Source organism: Gymnoscopelus braueri (genome assembly GCF_963280865.1).
Source record: "Gymnoscopelus braueri genome assembly, chromosome: 7".
NCBI classification, from domain to species: Eukaryota; Metazoa; Chordata; class Actinopteri; order Myctophiformes; family Myctophidae; genus Gymnoscopelus; species Gymnoscopelus braueri.
The window spans coordinates 3,096,929-3,120,944 of NC_137608.1; the positions used below are offsets into that span (position 1 = coordinate 3,096,929).

Consider the following 24,016-nt stretch of genomic DNA (forward strand, 5'->3'; position numbering starts at 1 on the left):
ATCTACTGTATATTCTGAGTCTGTCTGACTATATTCTGGTACTGAAAATGAAGAAGTACCCATACTCAAGTTACTCAGAGAAAGCCACATTGACCCATAACAGAAGCCATTTGGAGAAGTGTGTGAATGACTCATGTCCTAAATTTCTCTCGGGCACTACTTAAAGTAGTTCTCCTGCATATAAGTTTCCTCTTTCAGGTGAAAACGGAGTCAAATGTAGTATTGTCTTAGTTTCTATAGTGCAGTCTTAAGTCTTTGATGCTACTGTCCCTCCATGCAGTTGCATTCATGAATAGGTTGATTGCATTCACTCTACCATCAAGCACCTACACTACATAACTGTACTGATTGCCTCAATCCACCTCCTTTGCAACAATAACAATATCCTGTAAATGTACACTGTTTATTTAATGCAATCCATTGCATTTTGGGATCCAGGGATTCTAACCCAGGTCTCCCGCGCAGGAGAAAAGGACTTCTACCTGTGAGCTAAGACAGTACGCCCACTTGGGCAGGAGAGATATTGAGCTTTGGGGTTCAGACAATAGCAGTAGTTGTCCTATCCGACAGACAGCAGGGTCTAAAAGTGTCAATAACCGGAACCGGAACCGGAACGCTCGCACCAAAACACGCTCGCCCCATTTTGTCTGCGGACCGCTCGCCCCCAGCGGTTCTTCAATTCTTGTGTTCGTTTTTACTGAGGATAAGGTTGGGAGTAAGTTTAGGGTTAGGCATAGTTTTACTGAGGTTAAGTTTAGGAATAAGGTAAGGTTTAGGAATAAGGTTAGGTTTAGGCATAGTTTTACTAAGTTTAGGAATAAGGTTAGGTTTTAGCATAGTTTTACTAAGTTTAGGAATAAGGTTAGGTTTAGGCATAGTTTTACTAAGTTTAGGAATAAGGTTAGGTTTTGGCATAGTTTTACTGAGGTTAAGTTTAGGAATAAGGTTAGGTTTAGGCATAGTTTTACTGAGGTTAAGTTTAGGAAAGGAGGGTCCGGCCGATAGTCGAACCTCAGATTCAAGAGGAGCAATGTGGTTTCCGTCCTGGTCGTGGAACAACTGACCAACTCTTTACTCTGGCAGGGATCCTGGAGAGGGCCTGGGAGTATGCATATCCGGTCTACATGTGTTTTGTGGATTTGGAGAAGGCATATGACAGGGTCCCCCGGGAGTTTCTGTGGGAGGTGCTGCGGGAATATGGGGTGAGGGGGACCTTGTTGAGGGCCATCCAATCTCTGTACGCCCAAAGCGAGAGCTGTGTCCGTGTGCTCGGCAGTAAGTCGGATTATTTTCCAGTGGGGGTTGGTCTCAGACAGGGCTGCGCCTTGTCACCTATCCTGTTTGTGATTTTCATGGACAGGATCTCGAGGCGAAGTCGTGGCGGAGAGGGTATACGGTTCGGTGAGCTAAGGGTTGCGTCACTGCTTTTTGCGGATGATGTGGTCCTGATGGCACCATCGGTCCGGGACCTTCAGCTCTCACTGGATCGGTTCGCAGTCGAGTGTGCGTCGGCTGGGATGAAAATCAGCATCTCCAAATCTGAGGCCATGGTTCTCAGCAGGAAACCGGTGGATTGTGCAGTCCGGGTAGGGAATGAGGCTTTGCCCCAGGTGAAGGAGTTTAAGTATCTCGGGGTCTTGTTCACGAGTGAGGGGAGGACGGAGCAGGAGATCAGCCGGAGAATCGGAGCAGCAGGAGCGGTATTGCAGTCGCTGTACCGCACTGTGGTGACGAAAAGAGAGCTGAGCCAGAAGGCAAAGCTCTCGGTCTTCCGAGCAATCTTCGTTCCTACTCTCACCTATGGTCATGAAGTGTGGGTCATGACCGAAAGAATAAGGTCGCGGGTACAAGCGGCCGAAATGAGTTTTCTCAGACGGGTGGCTGGCATCTCCCTTAGAGATAGGGTGAGAAGTTCGGTCACCCGGGAGAGACTCGGAGTAGAGTCGCTGCTCCTTCGCTTGGAAAGGAGCCAGCTTAGGTGGTTCGGGCATCTAGTACGGATGCCTCCCGAGCGTCTCCCTAGGGAGGTCCTCGCTGCACGTCCCACTGGGAGGAGACCCCGGGGCAGACCAAGGACCAGATGGGCGGATTACATCTCCACACTGGCCTGGGAACGCCTCGGGATCCCCCAGGAGGAAGTTGCTAATGTTGCTCAGGAGAGGAAGGTATGGAGCTCTCTGCTGGAACTGTTGCCCCCGCGACCCGACTCCGGATAAGCGGTTGAAGATGGATGGATGGATGGATAAGTTTAGGAATAAAGTTAGGTTTAGGCATAGTTTTACTGAGGTTAAGTTTAGGAGTAAGGTTAGGTTTAGGCGTAGTTTTACTGAGGTTAAGTTTAGGAGTAAGGTTAGGTTTAGGCGTAGTTTTACTGAGGTTAAGTTTAGGAATAAGGTTAGGTTTAGGCGTAGTTTTACTGAGGTTAAGTTTAGGAATAAAGTTAGGTTTAGGCATAGTTTTACTGAGGTTAAGTTTAGGAATAAAGTTAGGTTTAGGCATAGTTTTACTGAGGTTAAGTTTAGGAGTAAGGTTAGGTTTAGGCGTAGTTTTACTGAGGTTAAGTTTAGGAGTAAGGTTAGGTTTAGGCGTAGTTTTACTGAGGTTAAGTTTAGGAATAAGGTTAGGTTTAGGCGTAGTTTTACTGAGGTTAAGTTTAGGAATAAAGTTAGGTTTAGGCGTAGTTTTACTGAGGTTAAGTTTAGGAATAAGGTTAGGTTTAGGCATAGTTTTACTGAGGTTAAGTTTAGGAGTAAGGTTAGGTTTAGGCGTAGTTTTACTGAGGTTAAGTTTAGGAATAAGGTTAGGTTTAGGCGTAGTTTTACTGAGGTTAAGTTTAGGAATAAGGTTAGGTTTAGGCATAGTTTTACTGAGGTTGCATTTAGGAATAAGTTGGGCCTCATGGCTCGGCAAGGCTTACTTACTATAGGTTTACGGAGGTTAGGGTTAAGAATACCTGGTGGTGACCGTTTCGAGGTCACCAGATTTGACCCGGGGAAAAAGTGTTTTGCGGGGAGAGCTCTTGTATTCATAGGGAGAACACCTCTAACCATTGCAGATGGTTGGAGTTATATTGTATTAACCGTTACCTACAGATTGGTTAAAATCTGTGAAGTTTTGTTACTCTAAATTAAGTTCTGGGGTTTTCAACTTCATATACAGTACCTTTTATATGAAAGAGGTCATTTTAATCCACTAATACTGAATCTGTTGTTTTCAGGTATATAAATCCAGACCCACTGTAATGGCATTATTTTCCATTTCAGACTCAGCTTTTCAGAAACAAACTCTACGGGCCAAACGACATCCCTCTGTCATGCGTGGATCACATCTATGGAGGTACACAGCTGAACAAAAGCTGCTTAGCTCGATTGGTTCAGTCTTTGACTAATGATACGTGGGACAATGTGTGGTATGTGTGCGTATTGTCATCATGTTGGTGGTTTTGGCTTCAGGGTATGAGGACAAGAGGAAGTTGATCACCACAGGAAGCCTGGCGAAGAACAAGTGTCCGTCTAAGCTCATCTTCCACTGCAAAGACCTGAGAGTGTTTACCTTCGTCCTTACCTACTCTGAAGAGAAAGATGCTAAAAGAGTATGGACACCCTTGCCTTACGTGTGTGTGTGTGTGTGTGTGTGTGTGTGTGTGTGTGTGTGTGTGTGTGTGTGTGTGTGTGTGTGTGTGTGTGTGTGTGTGTGTGTGTGTGTGTGTGTGTGTGTGTGTGTGTGTGTGTGTGTGTGTGTGTGTGTGTGTGTGTGTGTGTGTGTGTGTGTGTGTGTGTGTGGGGGTTTAGTTTTTGTATATTGTTGTTTTGTATTGCTACATGTATTTTATCATTTACTTGACTAATAGCATGATATCTGAAACAATGTATTTGCTATTAGATTCACGTGCATAACACACACGTTTGTGTTGATTTGCTTATCTTGTAGATCTTCCAAGGAATTGTACACCACTGTTTAGAGCCGAAGTCTTTGAAAAACCTCTTTGCCTTTTCTTACTGTGAAAACACCGCTTGTCCAGGTAAGTGATTCAGTGAATGTTTAACCACACGAACCCTAGAGCCACTCACTCAACTCACCATTCCATACATTGCACCATATTGGGTTCACCATGCACTTTTTCTCACAGTTTTCAAACGATAATAACAAAATGAGATTCCTGACAACTTGATGATTATTGATTATTATTTTAATTATTTCTCAGACAAAAACTAGAAAATACTGTATTTTATTTATGTTTATCTTTTCTATATCATTTATGGTTAATGTATAGCGCCTAAAACCAGGAAGTAACAGTTGGAGTTTTCACAGGTTATAGTCCTACCCCAGTGACATCACTGGAGTCAGCTTTTCACCACAACTTTGGTGGCGATACAAATTTAATCGGTAACCGAAACTCGTTCAGGGTTAATTAACCATTACCCAATAAGAATAGAACACTATTTAGCATGAATGTCTGCGAATCACTCAGGGTCCCAAATGAACTCTCGCCAGGACTGCATTTGTAGTCTCGTGAAACTGTTAAAGGAACCCAGTATAGCCAAATGTGGGTAAATGTAGTCTTTGTGGAGTAAATGGAGGCCATCCACCACCACTGTTTGCTGTTACAAGCTACTACTGTAGATCATGATCTGCCATGCTGCACGTCTTCATCATGCGTAGTACATAATTTCCTCAGTCATCGAACCATGTAATCTTTGAATGATGAATCGCTAAAACATAATTGTATTGCAAAACACAGTGTAAAGCGCGGTCCATCCATTCTCCTTCCGACCCTCCAAACGTTTGAAATGAACATCCCACGGCCGCAACTTCCTGAAGTGGAAATGGATAAAATTTCAGGCCAAACCCAAACATTGTCTTTGGTCCACAAATTAAAGCACAACGACATGTTGGTAGAGGTTCCAGCTGTGCAATTAGTAAATAGAATTGTCTAATATGTAAATAGCTCACAATGAGTCATGCTGTGACACATTGTGTGCTTGTAGATCTGCCACCCTCAGTGCCAGACTCCATGTGCAACCAAGAATAAATCAGGCTTTAGTCAAACGGTGACGAAGTGAAACAGAACCAGCCTCTAATTAGCAGAGTGCATCTCATTAAACACAAGGTGAAATTTAGTTACTCAGAGCTAGATTACACTCGCAGCTCATGTTATGACATCCAAATGACATCCAGTCATTGCTTCTTCTTTATTTTAATTGTGATAAATCTCATATTGTGGATTTGTTATTGTGATATTATCGTATCCTGAGTTTTTGATATCGTTACATGCCTAGTAACTACACAACTCAAACCTCTACCAAAGTATCTAACTGGTAACTAACGCCTAGTTCAGACCAGTGATTCACTATGCGAGGAAACGGTTTTACAACATTGCAGAAAAAAAAGGTCACCGGTCTGAATCATCTTGTTGAAGGTTGGCTGATACAGGCTGAAGTCACAAGAGATTCAACTTGTCAAATCACAAGCAACAAGTTGCAACGCATTTCTGATCACACTCAAACACATTGCTCACATGAATGTACCATTGTAACGTCCCCCCCCCCCCCTCTCTCTCACACACACACACACACACAGGCGCACGCGCATGCACACACACACACACGTCACACACACACTCGTCACACGCGCATGCGCACACAAATGCACACAGTCTAGTGAATCGTGGGTCTGTCTCACACACACACACACACACACACACACACACACACACACACACACACACACAAACTGTTATAGATGGCTAGCCTCTTTCTTTAAAGGACCACATAATGGAAATGTGTATATATATATATATACAGTATATACAAATATGTCCATGTATAGACCTACTTACTTATGCATTCTTGTGAATAAAAACGTAAATTTCAGAGCCACGTCATGAAAATTCTTAGGGGGAGGAATTGTCAGTCTGTCCATCAATTATTTTAGCAACAGTGACGTCCCATATACATGTGTTAGTGTGAAAGCATCGAGTGTTTGTTGTGTTTGTAGAGAAGCAGAGGAAACAGAGGACTATGATGTTTGACTGTGCAGAGGACTGGGCTCTGGACATGAAGAGAAGCAGAGGCGCCTGTCGACTGGTCACAGAGAACGACAACTTTGAGCTCTCGCCGCAGTGAGTTCAGTGTTTACAAGCAGCTAATGTCAAAGACACAAGTCATAGAGCAGGAAAGGTAACGCACACCTCGCCCTAACCATAGAAGGTTAGGGTGAGGTGCTGATCACTGGGAATAAACTTAAAAAGCGGAAAAGGTGCTGCACTCTCTGGCTCCATATAGACGTTTCAGCCTACTGGCTTTCCTCAGAATCAACTACTTAGCGATTTAAGGCGTGTCAGGAAAGCATACCCAGTTGAATCCAAAAACACAATTGCATTGATACTCCCGGCTGGCTACTATTACTACCCTGGGCATGGCCAGAGGATTACAAATACAGTACAAGCTCATTTTAACCACATTTTAACATGTTAAAACATCACCACTGGGATGTTGGAAAAAGTACTCAAATATTACCAATACTGCAATGTAGAAGTACTCTGTTATAAGTAAAAGTCCGGAATAAAAACTCTACTTGAGTAAAAGTACAAAAGTATTGGTATCAAAATGTACTTAAAGTACCAAAAGTGAAAGTACTAAAATGTTTGAAAATAACAGATCTACAAGCTCACAACGCTTTGCGACGCGTTGTGGGCTTGTAGATCGGCTATTTTCAAATAGCCTAGGTATAAAATAGGGCTAAAGTGGTTACAGTATGTTTTATAATGTAAAATGTATATCTGCAAAGTAACTAAGTTTTCAAATAATTGTAGTGTAGTAAAAGTACAATATTTGCCTCTGAGATGTAGTGGAGTAGAAGTAAAAGTACAGAAAATTGGAAATACTCCAGTAAAGTAAAAAATACCTCAAAACTGTGCTCAAGTTCAGTACTTGAGTACATGTACTTAGTTACTTTACACCACTGGGCATCCTATTTTGGGCACATATTCTAAGATAGCTATTTTGTGCTATGTGTTGTATGAAGTATATAGTGCATGAACGTAGCTATATTAGTTTTACTTTCAAAAGGTGCATATTCCCTGATTCATTATGATGTAATGTAAATGTGTTGAACGATAAACAAAATTGTCTTTCTTTCTTTCGGCAGCTTGCCCCAGTTCTTCATTGTACCAACGAATGTTACTGAAGCAGACATGTGCCAGTTCCAGGGAAAGGGCTTGCCAGTAGGTGCTCTTCACTGTTCCATTAGTTTTCCACTGCAGAGTGTGAGAGACATGCTACATCTTGAGCCCACCTGTTTTGTCCCTCCAGATGTGGTGTTGGTCCCATCACAGTGGATGTGCGCTCTTCAAAACATCAACACTGCCCATTCTACCGGAGGACACTGTTGCACAGGCTTACATGGAAAAGTAAGAGTCAGCCAAGTGATATCTCTGTGTACGATCTGTAAAAATGATAATAAAGTACGTCATTGCAAAAAAGGCGAGGACCATACAGTTGGTGGACAACATCGAAATACAGCCTTTATCTTCCTGCAAACTTAACATGTTGAAATATAAGCCATTGTTCTTGCATTAATACAACAACAAAAAAAGATGATTTAGTGTGACCAAACCTACCTACCAATGATGTCACTGGTAGGCAGGTTTCAGAACTGTCCACAGTCCTCCTCTGAGACAGAGCGAGCTGACAGAAATAGTGCCATCTTATAACGAGCATTAGTGAGGACCAATTAGATGAAGATAAGGTTGGAAATGGGTGAAGTTGTCCTTGTTAGTGGTTATGTGTCCATTTTGAAATGATGAAAGAGCTGTTGTGTTCAGTGGTGGAAAAAGTACTCTTTTACTTAGGTAAAAGCATCAATACTGCAATGTAGAAATACTCTGTCAGGGCACAGTCACACCACACTTTTATTTTACCTATGGGGTGGAATCTGCCAATGCTTTGTCAATGCAAATGCGTGGATTCGAGTGAAAGATGCGCAAGACCATGAATCCACGCATTTGCATTGACAAAGCATTGGCAGATTCCACCCCATAGGTAACATAAAAGTGAAAGTCTGGAATTAAAAATGTACTTGAGTAAAAGTATTGGTATAAAAATGTACTTAAGTACCAAGAAAGTACTCATGCAGAATGTCCCATTTCACAATGTTTCAACTGTATAAAATGTATAATTTTGGGGGGGAAATGGCAGATCTACAAGCTCACAATGCGACGCATTGTGAGCTTGTAGATCTGCTATTTTCAAATGGCCAAAATGTATCTACATGTAGGGCTGAAGTGGTTAATGCATGTTTTGTAATAATAATCCAAATTAATAATCCAACTAGTAACTAAAGTTTTCAAATAATTGTAGTGGAGTAAAAGTGTAATATTAGCCTCTGAGATGTAGTGGAGTAGAAGTAAAAGTACTGAACATCGGAAATACTCCAGTAAAGTAAAAAATACCTCAAAATTGTACTTAAGTACAGTACTTGGGTAAATGTACTTAGTTACTTTACACCACTGGTTGTGTTTTTGTTGGTGTGCAGAATGCTGACGGCAGTGGCTCACAACTACTTGTTCTCTGTGAAGACGGAGGATCTGTCTGATACACTGCCAACTGTCCAGGACATCCAGCTGGCCTACAGCAAGTTCAAACACTTCTTCCTTATTGGTGGGTTCCCTTTGATGTCTGCCAGTAGCATTTTAGTGCAACTTTACAATAAGAAACATATTGTCGCTGTTGGGTGGAAACCTTGGATATCCAAACCCAGTCATTTTCAGGGAATGGAAAAAAGAACCTGTGTCTCCAAGGGATGCAGTTTATGTAAGTAAGTAGGTCGGAGTTGTCGGTATTGGCCTAGAACGAGGGTGTCTAATTTGCAATGCGCTAACCCCCTGAGAGATGGATTCTTGAGGTGGAGCACATCTCAGTTAACCAAACCGGGCTACTAGTACTCATACATTGGTGGTGCCGCACCCAGAACCTTGTGGTATAAAGACGAGTGCTCTACCGACAGAGCTACCAAGACAGGGGTAGCTATATTGGATCCGGACACCCTGATCCAATGTAGTCATTATTTAGTCACAAGCTCTTGTTATTAATACTTTTCATTGGTTAAGTATTTATAAACCCCATAGACACATTTAACCTAGCCTGGGATCAATACCATTTTTGGTTTTCTAATCCGTTTTGGAGCGGAAACAACGGCCGGAACCCCATGACCGGAACCAAGCACGCCGTGCACCTCCAAAATGATTCCCCTAGTTTAAAATTTGTTTAGTTTGGTATAATCGTTTAGTTTCTTTTGGTATAATAATCGTTCGGTATATACATTTTTCCCCCCCAACTCGTAGCGCGACTAAACTAATTGATTCGCATTATGTGGGGAACAAAAACAATGCAACGCCAACCGGAACTCACCACGGGAATTCTTTTTTTCCTCCTTCTTTTTTCTAAACCGGATCGCACGGTTCAGCTTTAGAATGAATACCAGACTCCTCCATGCTGGAAAGCCTGGTGACGCGAGGTTACACTAAAGCTAACTCCAGACCAATCCTAGTCGGCCCGATTTTGGGCCGACTTGGCGTCGGGAAGCGTCGTCCAGTCGGTTAGGGGTCCGTCGGGGGGTCCGTCGGGACCTTTTCGGCCGACCCAGAGCCGACCGAACATGTTCAGCTTTTTAGCCGACTGGGGCCAGCTATGTAGCAGAGACGAAGTGACAACAGAGGGCTGTCGGTGTTGCCAGATTATGTGAGAGAAACAAGCGACCATGTCTATGAAAACCTACATTCACTGTTGTTTCTCGTTGTTGCTCCCAGAGAGAGAGATTGATTGATTTGACCTACTTTTGCGCTGTGGTGATGTAATTTATTGGGAGCAGGTGTGTAAAAATGTTGTGTACACGTCAGCAGTGGTGGAAAAAGTACTCAAATGTTTTACTTGGGTAAAAGTATCAATGCGCGATTTTCCTGTCAATAAGTTTTTTTTTAGACACCAGTCCCCTGTTCATTTGTCAACAATGATCTAAATGGGAAGTTTATTTCAGCAGCTACAATGTGACAGTTTTAGTCCGTTTTTTGGTGTGCAACACAACCCTCGTTTAAGTGAATTGCTTTCACCTGCTGCTGCTGTGCGGAGTGTGCGCTACAGGGCATATCTCCGCCAAGCCAGGGTGACCTACCCAGGCTCATGAAATTCATATTCAGGCATAGTAGCCAATTAGAATGAAATCTGCAAAAACGGACTCATATACTGATACAGAACCATATATTGGCTATATATTATGGCTGTCGGGTGGAAATCTTGTATGTTCCTTTTTTATTATTGTTTAAAAACAATTTAAAATCGTGAAAATAGCCAATCTACAAGCTGTAATTATTAATAATTAAGAAATACTATATTTTAAAGAGTGAAAAATCAACTACAGTCATTATTAGTGCAAGTTCATTCACATTTCATTTGAATGAAAATAACTTGTGGGTAAAATACATTCTGTGAATCTAATGTGATTAATGTGACCCCTACTTCAGTCAGTGAAGTCCAGGGCTGAATGTGACATATTGAGACCTATATAACTAAATATTGGTCATTTGCCAACACATTATTTTGTGAAATAAATGGGTTATATTTCACAGATAGTTATACTATTCTTATAATATATTAAAATACAATCATCCTTAACCTTCAAGTTAAATGCATTATTTCCATGGACTTAAAAATCATTTTTGGACTTAAAAATCTTTATAATTTTTTTGGATGCCTTCCTGCCCTGGCAGGAAGGCCGGGCAGGGAACCACTGCACGTCAGTGAAGAAAAAACGCTGGGAACATCCCTAAGTGGCTTTGCAGGGAAACAAGCCCAAAGTCGCTTATAATAAGCAGACCTGGCAACGCTGGCAGGCTAAAAGTCAAATTAGCACATGAATGGCCAGTCGGCTGACAGACTTAAATGCCAACTTTTGCCAACCGAATACCAGTCTGTTGCAGTCTGGAGTAGTCTGCAATAGTCTGGACGAGTCTGTTTGGTCCGGAGTTACCTTAAACCACCTTAATCCTGGAGCCCCTATTTTGGGCATGTTACTACAGGCGAAAAAATAGCTACAAGCTAGTTGTGAACTTGTAGAATGGCTATTTTTGCTACTTTTGGGTGGCACTGTCTTCATATGACAGGATACAATAGGGTATTCATTTGTGAAAAAACATTAAAAAGATGAAATATGGAGACATATGGAGCCTGACGGTGTCCATATGTTGAATTGCTGGGTCTTGTTAGTCATTTGTCAAAACGTTTGATCTTGCGCCTTGCACTGAAATGGTGAAATCTATGCAATACTAACAGCTTCCAGTGCAATCTTGGTGGTTAATGTCCTGACGTTTATCCCCCTTTCTTTTCTTAGACAATACAACAGACTTCTGGGTATCCGATATGAAATGGTTCTCATCATTAGACAGCTGTGGATGGCTGGACATCATCAGGTCTGCTAGGGAAAAAAAAGCTCCCCCAATGTTATTGTTGCATTCTCTTCTATATTATATTGAATACAGACTTGTTGTATTAACACTTGTGCTGATGCGTTTCAGGCAGTGTCTTCAGAAAGCACTGGAGGTTGTGGAGTGCCTTGAAACAGAAAACACCAATGTCCTGATAACAGGTAGGTTATTAATCCTATTTCTATCTCTCTCTAAATTAACACACAGACCCCCATCTGAAAATATTTTGTGCCAGGGACCCCAGTACAAGATTTATGTGGTTAAAGTTTTCCAATTTGTTAAATTGTTTTCAAGATAAAAAAGACAACTAGCAGATCTACTAGCCTGGTAAACCCTCCCTCCGGAAATCTAATTTCTATTTGATTCCTGGAGTGAGTCTGGCATGAACCGCCTCTCTGCAATATTGGCTGTATATGCCAAACGACCGCGCCTATCAGCGTCGTCGCACATCGTTCTGTGATTGACAGCGACAGTTGGCCAATCAGGTGGCGAGTTCGAGTGAGCCCAAAACACGAACGGCAGCCATCTTTTTCTGTGGGCAGTTTTCTCCGCTATTTTTTTTACTTCAAAAAGCTCTCTAACTTCTATTTTGAGGCACGGAATTTACTTATAAGATATCGTTTGGATAGAATGTAGTTGTTTAACTTCATATATGTGGTCAATTAATCATGACAAAGCCTATTTAAAAAAAAAAAATTAGAGAACCGGTAGGGGCGGGCAGTGACACCATTGTACCCGAAAAAGGCAACCCATTTTGGGTATGGCTGTCTCAAAAGTCCCGTCGCGTCACATTAAGACTGGTGAACTGCTGATTGGCTGAAGGGGAAAAATTATCATTGGCTGAAGGGGTTGTCAGTCAACGGTATTACTCCCGCCCAACTCCAGCACAGCCAATATTGCAGACAGGCGGATCAGGCCAGACTCACTCCTGAAATGAAATGGAATTGAGATTTCCGGAGGGAGGGTTTACCAGGCTACAGATCTACAAGTTCACAATGTGCCGCGACACGTTGTGAGCTTGTAGATCGGCTAGCCCTACAATAAACTGATGTTGATGCTATTTTAACACATTTTCCTGGGAACCCACTGGAACACCCTCAAGGACCCATGGGGGTCCCTGAACCCTACTTTGAGAACCACTGGTATAAAGACAGGACACTGTGGGCAGAGAGGGGTGGAGGTCTGGAATCAGATGTGGGGGAGAGTAGCAGTTAAACAGTATGTGTTTGAAGAACCATCCGGTCAGCTACCGGTGGGCACACCCCAGAGAAAACTGATCAAAGGCTGGTTCACTAAGACCATTTTATCATAATTATACAGTCAGCAAACAGCCTCTGTGTGCACTTTAGAAGTTAGAAACATATGGCTGGAAGACCATGAGACGAAAACCCCTCATTTATCAATGGAACGTAGAAACCAGCTTAAATTCGAGCCCAGGAATCATCTTACGACGGGGCTCACGTGTGATTTATCAAAGGGGCGTTTCCTGCCAATCAGAGTGTAAGAATGGACGGTGTGTTGATAAATATGGCGGCTGCAACCAATCGGCATTTAAATAGCACGCCCTTAAATATGCTCGAAATGCCCCGATTTTACGTCGAGAAGAACGGGAATACGACCCAAAAATGTAATAAGAGAAAAAAAAGGCAATAAGAAAGAGCAACTTCTCCGACGTGGAAAGTTTTCCCCGTCTCACCGCCTGTCATCTCCGCGTCCTCTCACACACACACACACACACGCACTTACTTGCATAAAAGCCCACCTGTTTGTGCATTTTGGCACACTGACTGCAGTCCTACAGTGTTTGCCAGTGGGATTACCATGTATTCTGTGACGGTATAATCTTTAACCCATTACCGAGCAGTCATGGACATTACCGCGGCACCACGTTTATGAGATATATTCTGGCAAGGCAGTCATAATCTGAACGTGTATGGAGTGATTGATGAATGTGTAAAGTAAACATTAATGTATGATGGCTGGCTGGTGAGATGGTTAGGTTACCTATCCGATCTCCTGCTGAGGTCCCGGTGGCCCAAACCCACAACGTAAAGATCACAGTGTCGGGTTTTTATCCTTAACCCAGATTGCACGTAGCTCCAGAGGACGTAGCTACTGTATATACATTTGGATTTGGAAACCTCACGCTCCATGAAAAGATTACAGTGGCACCGGTCCCGACTCCCGAAAATCCTCTCGCATGTAAGCGCTCGTATAGCCTACTGTAGGGCTTAATTAAGCCAGATCTGCAATTGTATAGATCTGAATGACTGTTAAAGCACTTGTTTAAATGGGTGAATGATTAAGTTATAACACTGCAAAAATTAATGAATGAAAATAAGATTTCCATCGCATTCTAATTGCTTGTCATTATGTCACTTGGAAATATTTAGGCATGACCATGTGTGCCTTTACAAAATGTTATATTTTCACAGGGACTATTTATTAGTGATCAGGCAATCATGTCATAATTGTGACCGGCCTAACTGCACGGTGATGATGAGTCTGTGTGTGTGTGTGTGTGTGTGTCAGAGGAGAGTGGCTCAGATCTTTGCCCCGTCATCTCCAGTCTGGTGCAGCTGATGCTGGACCCCTTCTACAGGACTCTACCGGGCTTCCAGAGCCTGGTCCAGAAGGAATGGGTGGCGGGAGGACACAACTTCCTGGACCGCTGCAACCAGCTGCACCTCAAGGATAAAGAGGTAGAGAGAAAAAAAACTCACACAATAAAGTTATGGACTTCTTGAAGAGTCGTACAACGATGTTTCAGTTTAAGAAGGTGTTTACAAGGGGGAACATCATAAATTATGAATTGGATAGTTATTGGATGGTTATTTATTTTTCCTTAATTTGTATTTGATGAATCATGGTATAGCTTGTATGGTATATGTAGTGATGTACTGGTTGGTAGTCATTGGGCAGATCATCTATTATTTGATGAGTTATTATTGAAGATAGGGGCAGGTATAATAAGATTTATCTTCTTCCTGCTCCTTTTCATTTGTGGAATATGTAAAAGTATCATGTATGTGAAACCTTAAATGGAATAAATAAAAATAAAATGAAACTGAAATGAACAATCCCAATTACCCAACGCCCCAACCTTCACGCCACTGTCTGATATGGATCAGAGCTTTACTGATCACTGAGAGGGATCAACAACTTCAGAGATCGCTTTTTGACAGCTCTCTTTCAGACAGTAAACGAGGCAGTGGCCATGCTCAGGGTATGATAGATTGTGAAGTGCAGATCAATGACAGCGTCTGAATGTTCAGGTTGAAACTACAGTTTATTCCAAGTCGAGGTAATAGAGGTGGGGTAGGAAAGGGTCTCAGCTCAGTGGGTTTGTGGTTAGAGTGTCCGCCTTGAGATTGGGAGGTCGGGGTTCGATTCCCCCGGCCGGGTCATACCAAAGACTACAAAAATGGGACCCCATGCCTCCCTGCTTGGCACTCTGCATCAAGAGTTGGATTTGGGGTTTTCGCTTCCGCTTCATGCTACAGAAACAGGAGATATGGGGCCACATGGCTCGGTAAGGCTTACTTAGGGAAGGGTCTCAAACAAGGCAAAACGGAAGTTCTTTCTAAACTGGTGTAGTTTAAACAGTGTGCTTTCCAGTACATAGGCTCACCCTACGTTGTCTGTGAGAGACACAAAAACAAATCCCAGAAAGATGGAGTCAGTAGCTTACAGTGTGTCGTCCACTGAGGAGAGTGGGCACCTTTCTGAGGAGAGACAGTCAGCTTTTATAGCCCGAGGCTGATTAAACTACAGGTGTGAGCACTTATTGAGAATTGTGAACAATTGCTAGGGTTTGTTTTGTTGTATGGTAGTTGTTGTCGTTTCTGTTTTGCTTTGTTCTGTTCTTTCTGTTCTGTTTGCGGTTAACTCTGTCCTGTATTTTAAAATGAAAACAAAAAAACCTGTTCACGGATAAAGAACATGTCATGTTCCCAAAAATATCACTTACACCCCCTTTTAACTGGGCTTTTTCATAGGCTATGTTTGTGAAACACATGACTCATTTGTCCCCCTCCCCCCTCCCACCCTGGCAGAACATGTCTCCGGTGTTCCTGCTCTTCCTGGAGTGTGTGTGGCAGCTGCTGCACCAGTACGGACCGTCCTTCCAGTTCTCAGAGACCTACCTGACCGTGCTGTCCGACAGCATCCACGTGCCTGTGTTCAGCACCTTCCTGTTCAACACCCACCACCACAGAGCCACTGTCCTCAGGGTATAACACACCCCTCTTCACACACTCTACTGCACTGGTGGTTCTCAAACGTTTTCATGTCAAGGACCACCCAAATTCATATGTATTTGGCTGCGGAAAAAAACTTAATAGTGAAAAGAAAAAGCAAAAATAGCAAATTTACAAGCTCACAACGTGTCGCATTGCGACGTGTTGTGAGCTTGTAGATCGGCTATTTTCACTATTAAATAGGGCTTAAGTGGTTGATTCGTAATGTATTTTTCTAAGTCTAAGCTCGACACACACATTCATTTCCGTATCTGTTGTTTCTATCTATGCCGGATATGCAAATTGGCAAAGGCGAATTGATCCCAGTGTATGACGGAGAACAATTTGGCGATAATAAAAAAATTCTGCTATGCAACTTTTTTTCCTTTTTTTCGTGACAAACGATAATATCGCATATAGTCCCATGCTTAATATTTACAGTCTATCAACAATGTATGTACAGTATGAGTGAATATCATGTCTTTAGTCAGAACAGGCCATGTGTCGAGGTCCTGTAGTGTACATGCTGGTAGTCCCATGTGAAAGTGAACCACAATGTAGCTCTCTGTGGGCAGAGCCACTTCTCTTAACGTTTGCATAGCATGTAAAGATTGGAACTGTGCTTTTTGATAACTGCTGCTTGCAGAGTGACACTAAACATGGCCAAGTAGTGACCGCTAGTCTGCCGTCGAAGCACAAGAGACTACTATTCTCCCACGTCTCTGAGCAGCACTGTAGACCACTGTACTGTACACTGCATTATGCACAGAGCGCTACTGTGGAAGGCACCCTAGGGCCGGCTGTGAAGCTTTCTGTATTAATTTATATATAAAATATCACTGCTGTCGAGCAGAAACCTTGTAGGCCCAAAACCGTTAACTTTTCAGGAAATGGAGGGGGGAAAATAACCTGTGTTCCAATGGATCCAATGTAGTTATTATTTAGTCACAAGCTCTTGTTAATACTTTTCATTGGTTAAATATGTATAAAACCTACAGACACACTTAGCGACATTAACTTTCAAATTCTTTCCAAATACTTTTGCTCGATGCCGTTGTATGACAAAGTAGGGCATTCATTTACAAATACAAGAACATGAAATGGTGAAATATGGAGATACAAGGTTTCTGACCGACAGCAACGATATGCAGGGAAAACGCCTCCAAATGTGAAGTATCCCTGATTAAGCCATAGACTCCCTAATTGCCGTTGCATTCAACTCTGCAAAGGGTGGCCCACAAAAATGATTTCCCTATATGGATCAATGCAGTAATAAAAGGATGTACAGCAAAGGCATAATGGCTGGTCGGGACATGTAGACGTGATCTATCTATCTATCTCTGCTGTATTTCTGAGGGTGCAGAAATATGACAAATAAAGATAAATTCGATAACATAAAAAAAAGAAACTGTTGTATAACATTGTGCTTAATTTAGTTTGTTGATTGATTGTTTTTTGATGTTTTTATTTATAAAAAATTATCTACATGATATTTCGACATATCTGTCAAAAGGATAAAACCAACTATCTCAAATGCTGAAAAACATAGCGACAATAGCCGATGTAGATTGGCTATTTTCGCTATTTGTCATGGGACAAAGTATGGAGGACTCAAGTGGTTAACTGGTTCAGAGAATATTTAATGAAATCCCGCAGTGTTTACAAGCCCTAACTCACACCCATCCCCTGCCCCCTCCCACCCCCTGCTTGCTTGTCTTGGCAGGCCGAGTCGCCGCACTCACAAAGGGGCCCATTGAACTGTCCCACGGTGTGGGACTGGTCGGTGCAATTCGACTGCAGGGCCCAGGACCTCTTCCTTAACCCCCTGTACACTGAGAAGCCCAAGCACGACAAGTCCGTGCCCAGATCACGACCTAAGGTAATTTGTCTGAGAAATGCTGCTCATTCTACTGTATTTATACGTACGTGACAACTTGCACATTGATTGATCATGTTGCTTTGTGCTTCTGCACATGGTCACTTTGCACATTTGGGTGAACAAGCCCCTAAGTATTAGCGTATTGCCCTATCACTGTATATTTGTATACAGTATATATATTTTTTTATTATTGTCATTCTATTCTATTTTTTATTTTATAAGCTTTAATATATTTTCGTTATATGTATGTAACGATCTGCACTGCAGTGACAAGTCCCAACAGCATTTAGCTGCTTGTACTTGTATAAATCAGTGACAAATAAAAACTTCTTGAACCTTGAGGTATTTTAAGACACGGCACCATCAGAAACAACTTGCATAATGAGCCAGCCATCTTGGTCTAGACACGTGTTGTTGTACCTAAATCTAAACATTTTTTTTTGGAGGAGAGCTCTAGTAGATGTGATGCATGACATGGAAATGGATGCTACAATCATGTCTTAATCATGGTCACAGGTTTCTGTTGCCGTTAGAATTAAAGAGAGCATAAGTGATATTGGTTTGTTAAAATAAGTGTTAAATAGCTCTATATTCCCAAAGCAATCATTACTAGAGTGTGTTTGTTCAGTGACAGGGGTCTCCCCGTCTCTCCAGCTCTATAGTAGACAGAAAATACATGTTCAGGATACCAATTTCATCCAATCAGGAGAGCTCATACAGGATATGCAAACTAATACAGGATAAACTAGTGAAATTGTAAGTGATTAGACAAAAGAATTAGCAGACAATATTGGAATTTGAACCAAATGTAAGCTGGTAAATGGGTTCTCTCTCCTGATTGGTTGAAATTGGTCACCCACCTGAACATTTATTTTCTCTTTATAAAAGAGCTGGGGAGCCTCCTGTTACTGAACAAACACTTTTGTAGCAATGAATACTATCACAATATAGAGCTTTTTTTTTTTACCAAAGATTGTTGCATTCTTTATTTAAAAAGGCCAGTTTCTTGTCTTAAAAGTAATAAAAACACCATTGAGCCATCTTTTTTTTTTATGTAGCAAGTTGATATTAATCAGTAGGATAGACTTATAAAGTCTCTGTCGGATGGAAACTGTCCAAAACTGTTCAAATTGAAAAGTAGCAAAAGTAGCAGATTTGCCGCGTTTCGAGCTTGCGGATCTGCTACTTTTGATGCTTTTGTGTGACGCTGTTGTATGATCAAGTAGGGTATTAATTTACGGAAAAAAACACAAAAAGTTAGAATATGGAGGTAAGAGGTTTCTGCCTGACAGCAATGATAAGAAAATCCTGAATGTTTCCATTTCAGGGGCACCAGAGGCAGCTGTCCTTGCCCACCGCCTGCAAGACCCCGCCGCCAAAGAAAGGCTTCTTCAAAGACGAAGCCGAGAGCCTCAAGAAGATGCTGCGCGTCAAGCGGATCAGCCGCTGGATGCTGTCCCCGGAGACGCCACACCCCTCGTCCGCCACCCGGGAGTTCTACGAGACCTGGCAGCGCAAGCCCCTGGACCACCACGGCCTGATCCTGCCCTGCCTGGACTGGACGTCCGTCCGCGTCTGGATGCAGCGGTACCTCCGCTGGATCCAGGAGGTGCAAATCTTCGGCGGCGGCGCCGTCACCGTCCTCAGCAAAGTGTCAGAGTTGCAGGGCGAGGTGCGCGAGCTGCAGAGGCGGCTGGAGCGCCACGGCGGCGGCTCCTCCTCCAACCACCAGCGATCCATCAGGGCCAGGACCGGCGCGGCGGCCGAGGCGGACGGCAGGTCCTCCGTGCGCCTCTCGTCGTCCTTCCCCTTCACCACGCTGAGACACAACTGGTCCTACAAGCCAGCCATTCCCACCAGTGTGCTGCAGAGCCTCATGGCTTCGGGGAACCTGGCGGACAAAGAGGACGCCGCTGATCCCGAATCCATCGTCTGACAAGAGTGGTTCCTCAGATATTTTCATGTCAAGGACCCTTAAATTGACGTTAAATTGAGGGGATTTTGTGCCAGGCACCCCCATAAGAGATGATTTGTCACGTTTTTTCAAAAATACCCGATCTACAAGCTCACAACGCGTCAAAATTAGGTGATTTTTGAATAGGCGAAAAATAAAATAGAGCCTACATTTTGTTTTTAACTGTTTGTCATTCTACTGGAGACCATCCCCCCCCCACCCCACATTGAGACCAACACTCAACAGTCTTGGGTCGTTTTAAAGTCTCTCATTAGGAATTTCCTTCATCTTTTTATTGTATTTTATTTTGTATTCTTTTTTTGCAGTGGCCCAAACGTAAGATTTATCCACTTGGATACTGCCTTAGAACCGATGGCCAAAGCTATACCGCTTGTGCCCCAGAAAATATGCAAACAAGAGCCATTAGCGCAAAGTGCAGCCGGGTACATAAAAGGGAGATTTCGTATTTTCCGAGCTTTGATACTTTTCCCAAGAGCATTCGATGGATCAACACTGTGTATGGATGCACTGTGGGACCACCTAAGGAGAGGGTAATGCCATGGTAACAGTCTATTTGTTGGCATTGTTGAATGGACAGAAGTGAGATGATCTTTTTTTGAGTAGCACCTAAGATGAGCAACATCAAACATTGATGGAATTTCTTCAAAACCTTGCTATGAACGTTGGCAGTGTACCGGACTCCCCCCCCCCCCCCCCCTAATCTATGTATGATATCTGTGTGTTTCTATCGGGAAAAAAAGCCATTTCCCCTCCGATTCTGCTGCTTTCTGTAAAATAGGAGCCAAATGACCAAATATGCAACAACAAAAAAGCTAATATGCAACCACAAAAAGAGCCATTAGAGCAAATTGCAGCACTTGGGGTTCGTAAAAGGGAAGCTATAACATGGACTTAAACCCTATATACTTTGTTGACCGGGCTCCCCAAGTGGTCTGTACTGACCCCTGAAATGAAAGAGAATGTTCATGTGGTTAAAGCCAGTTCCATGTGGTAGGCTGAGAGACAGTTTGCCTTAAAAAAAAGACACTGTCCAAGAAAACAGAATTGTAAAATAAATTGCAGAGCCATCTGCTGGCCACAAGAATAATCACACTTAACTTGACCTGGGCTTTTCAAACTCAAGCGATCAAAATGATAGACTTCTATCCATTAATCACTTGTTATCAAGTCTCTTTTCAGAAATTGTCAATAGCCCCTGTTGAAATGTGTTGGCACTGCTACAAGTCAGTGAGGTATGCAGCTGTTTCTCTCAGTGGATACCATTCCATCCCCATAAAGTGTAGTTCAGAAAACGATGAATAAGGGGCCGTCCACACAAAGCACTATAACGATATTGTTCACCACTGTAGTCGTTATAGTTATAGTGCTTAGTGTGGACAATCCTAACCACATGAACTTTAGCTTCCCTATTCTGGAGTGGAACAAATATTCTTCGAAACAAGCTCAAAACGCTGAAGATCGGCTACTTTCACTAAAGATATTTGGTGTGGACGGAAACAAGGAGGGGGCCTCGTATAGACCCCTGGAGACCGCCGGTCAATACAGGGTTTAAGTTGTTAATACAGGAGTTTGAAAAGACTTGTATGTGATACGCTTACAGAGAACCCTTATAAAGACTTTATGTTCATGTAAACTTTACATTGTAAGTAAAGCATACATGGGCTGCGTATTTCAAAAGTTATGGCTACGGGTAAGGTCTTTTTTGTTGAGCTCTAAGATTCCAGGCTATTTTCATATGGAAGTTACTTTGAGAAATTGATCCTTTTCACGTGGTGCAGAAGATTAGATGGTTTATGATTATATCCACAAAGTTATTTGTTTTTAAATTACTAATGACATTTTAATGGTTATTATTCACAGTAAATGTACACATCTTTACACTGTAAATATATAATAGGAACTAGTGTATGGAAGTGATGCTATATAGGCTATTGTATTGTGTTTGGGGGGAAATCTAATTTTAGTTTAAATGTAATTATGTTTTAGAATTTAAAAGTCAACCTGAATGCAACCTGAATGCTATACTTAAAGAATCAGAATTCAGTATTGGTAAGTAAGTAGAATGAGTATATAGAATGAGAATATAGTCTCAGCTGGCTTGAGTTGTGTTTATCTTGTATATCTCAGATTTCATTTATCATATGATGAATGCCCATAAAAAGATGCTTTGATAAGCTGGCTCAGTGTTAATAAGCAGTGTATTGAACACTGTGGCTTAGGACACGGGCTGTTTTGATCCTGAAACCAACCTCCCCATTTACTACTGATGGTTGCAGTTGTAGGTGCGTGAATCAGGAGGATTTTTGATGTGTACATTTGACCTCATGTTTCAAACGTCTCGCACTCTCAGTGAAACCAATGATGTGTTCTTGTGACACGCACACTTTATGCACTTATGTCAAATGAAGCTGTGGAGGTGAGAATATGAGGACGTTTCTTTTCAAGTGGACCAACTTTACTGCTGCCTAACCTTTAATTTATGCAACGTCTTCCGACGGCGCCATGAGCAGATGATAGCCGATATACAAGCTCACGACGCGTCACATCCATGTTGCGCCGTGAGCTTGTAGATCTGCTGTTTTCGGTGTGCGATACCGCCGTATGACAAAGTATAAATCATGCTTAACTAAAGCTGTCTTGTATGCCTTAAGCTTTTGGGCCCACTGAAAATAGGGAGGCAAAGATGTACTGTTATTTGCTACTGGTGTTTGAGAAAATAGTCACTTTTTATTTTTTATAAATCTTGATATATATATATATATATATATAAATATATATATTTTCACTGCACTACTGATGTAGAATACTGTTCTATGCTTAATCTGTTATACTGCACATTGTATAAGCATCTAAATGCGTCGGATGGTGTCAACAATGTTTAAACTCAATGCAGATTTGTAGATTTGTCATGATGACTTTGGAATAAAAGATTGCTCTATACTCACATGATGTAGTGTATGTATTACTGAACACAAGTTGTATGCCATTTTTTTGTAATAAGTAATCCCTTAGATTACAAAACAATTGTAATCTGATTAATTCACAACCAAACATTGAAAAGATTGCGCCTTATACTAACTAAAACAATGGACGCAGTCACTAGAAATGAGTTCCACAAATATGCCCCCCTTCTCTTTAATCATCTCAACATTTGCATTTTGCAATAAAACATTTAGCATATTCAGCACTTACAGTTGTTCAAATAAAATCATCCTTACAAAAACATCCTGGCATAAACGTCTACAGATGTACTGTATTGTTTCTTTTGTTCAAGTCTTTGCTGATAGATGGACCTTTATTTTGCTTGTTGCCGCTGTGTTTTTTTAAACAAAGGCCACATGGAGGTCAAGAGCAAAGGCAAAAATGTATTTGAGACCTCAGCATATTATTTAGAATGCAATCTCATGGCTTCTTGACCATCTCTAGGTGGTCACGAGTTATCCCCATTTCTGCGTCACTTATAGACACAACTTTTTGCACAGCATGGTATTCTCTATTCCGAGTTCTACTGAGTGACACGAGGAACAATAAGTCTTGCTTTCTTCCACAGCTTCAGCAGCCAATGATTAGAATTTGTATTTCTTCCTGTCTGAGAATTAACTTCACAATACAAAGTGTAGTTACTACCCAACCCGTTCTATGTACTGTATGCTGCTTTAGTAACTTGTCACGATAATGGGATTTCTAACTTTTATACGACTACAAATAAACTTGATAAATATTGATATTGGCATTGATGTACCACTGGGGACATTTTTAGATTTGTATTAAAGGCTGTTAGGGTGTGTTGCTTTCGTTGCAGAACGATTCTCCTCGGCTCATATCTGTACTATATAAAGAAATATCACACTTTTCACTTTATACCAGGCCTTTAAAAGTAACTAAATTATCTAACTATAATCTTTAAATTGAGTAAATTACGATAGATTAATCAGTTTTTGCTAATTGATATTTGTCTCCGCCAGGCCGAAAGGCATGGCGCGAGAGTATGTTTTACCCCCTGTCCGTCCAGCCGTGTGTCCTGTCCTGTCCGTGTGTTACCAGCTAATCTCTGGCACCGTTGGCCCGGTCGCTGCGAAACTGTGCACACACACTCCCTGGATGCCAATTCAGAACCTCTGCCCCATTTTTCACATGGGCCTGTTATAGCGCCACCAGGAGTTTGCCGATTTGTGCAAAACCCATTTACTCCTACAGATCTTATCCAAACATCACACAAATCGGTACACAGTATCTCTATAGTCATGTGATCAAGACGGATCTGTCCGATATTTCATATTCCATCCAGATTGGCTAAGGTTGGCTTCCAAAGTTTGCAGGATTGGTCTGTTTTTAACAAAATGTCTCAAATCATGAGCACAGTGTGCGATTTCCGTGAAAACTTGCACGCACATTCCCACTAGGCTGAGGAAGAAATGGCACCCTTTTCACATTGGCCTATTATA

General features: G+C 42.0%; 1 protein-coding gene across 1 annotated transcript in view; it reads left to right on the forward strand.

Moving 5' to 3' along the window:
* Positions 1 to 22,506, forward strand: part of mtmr12 (myotubularin related protein 12) — a 34,431-nt gene extending 11,925 nt beyond the window's left edge. The window contains exons 4-16 of the mRNA XM_080432860.1: positions 3,264 to 3,336; positions 3,453 to 3,592; positions 3,931 to 4,021; positions 5,998 to 6,121; positions 7,150 to 7,225; positions 7,314 to 7,411; positions 8,536 to 8,660; positions 11,386 to 11,464; positions 11,570 to 11,640; positions 14,012 to 14,181; positions 15,535 to 15,711; positions 17,441 to 17,596; positions 18,924 to 22,506. Of these exons, the coding sequence (XP_080288986.1) occupies positions 3,264 to 3,336; positions 3,453 to 3,592; positions 3,931 to 4,021; positions 5,998 to 6,121; positions 7,150 to 7,225; positions 7,314 to 7,411; positions 8,536 to 8,660; positions 11,386 to 11,464; positions 11,570 to 11,640; positions 14,012 to 14,181; positions 15,535 to 15,711; positions 17,441 to 17,596; positions 18,924 to 19,532 (1,989 nt within the window). The 3' untranslated portion in view covers positions 19,533 to 22,506. The remainder of the gene's footprint in view (positions 1 to 3,263; positions 3,337 to 3,452; positions 3,593 to 3,930; positions 4,022 to 5,997; positions 6,122 to 7,149; positions 7,226 to 7,313; positions 7,412 to 8,535; positions 8,661 to 11,385; positions 11,465 to 11,569; positions 11,641 to 14,011; positions 14,182 to 15,534; positions 15,712 to 17,440; positions 17,597 to 18,923) is intronic.
* The last annotated feature ends 1,510 nt before the right edge of the window (positions 22,507 to 24,016 follow it).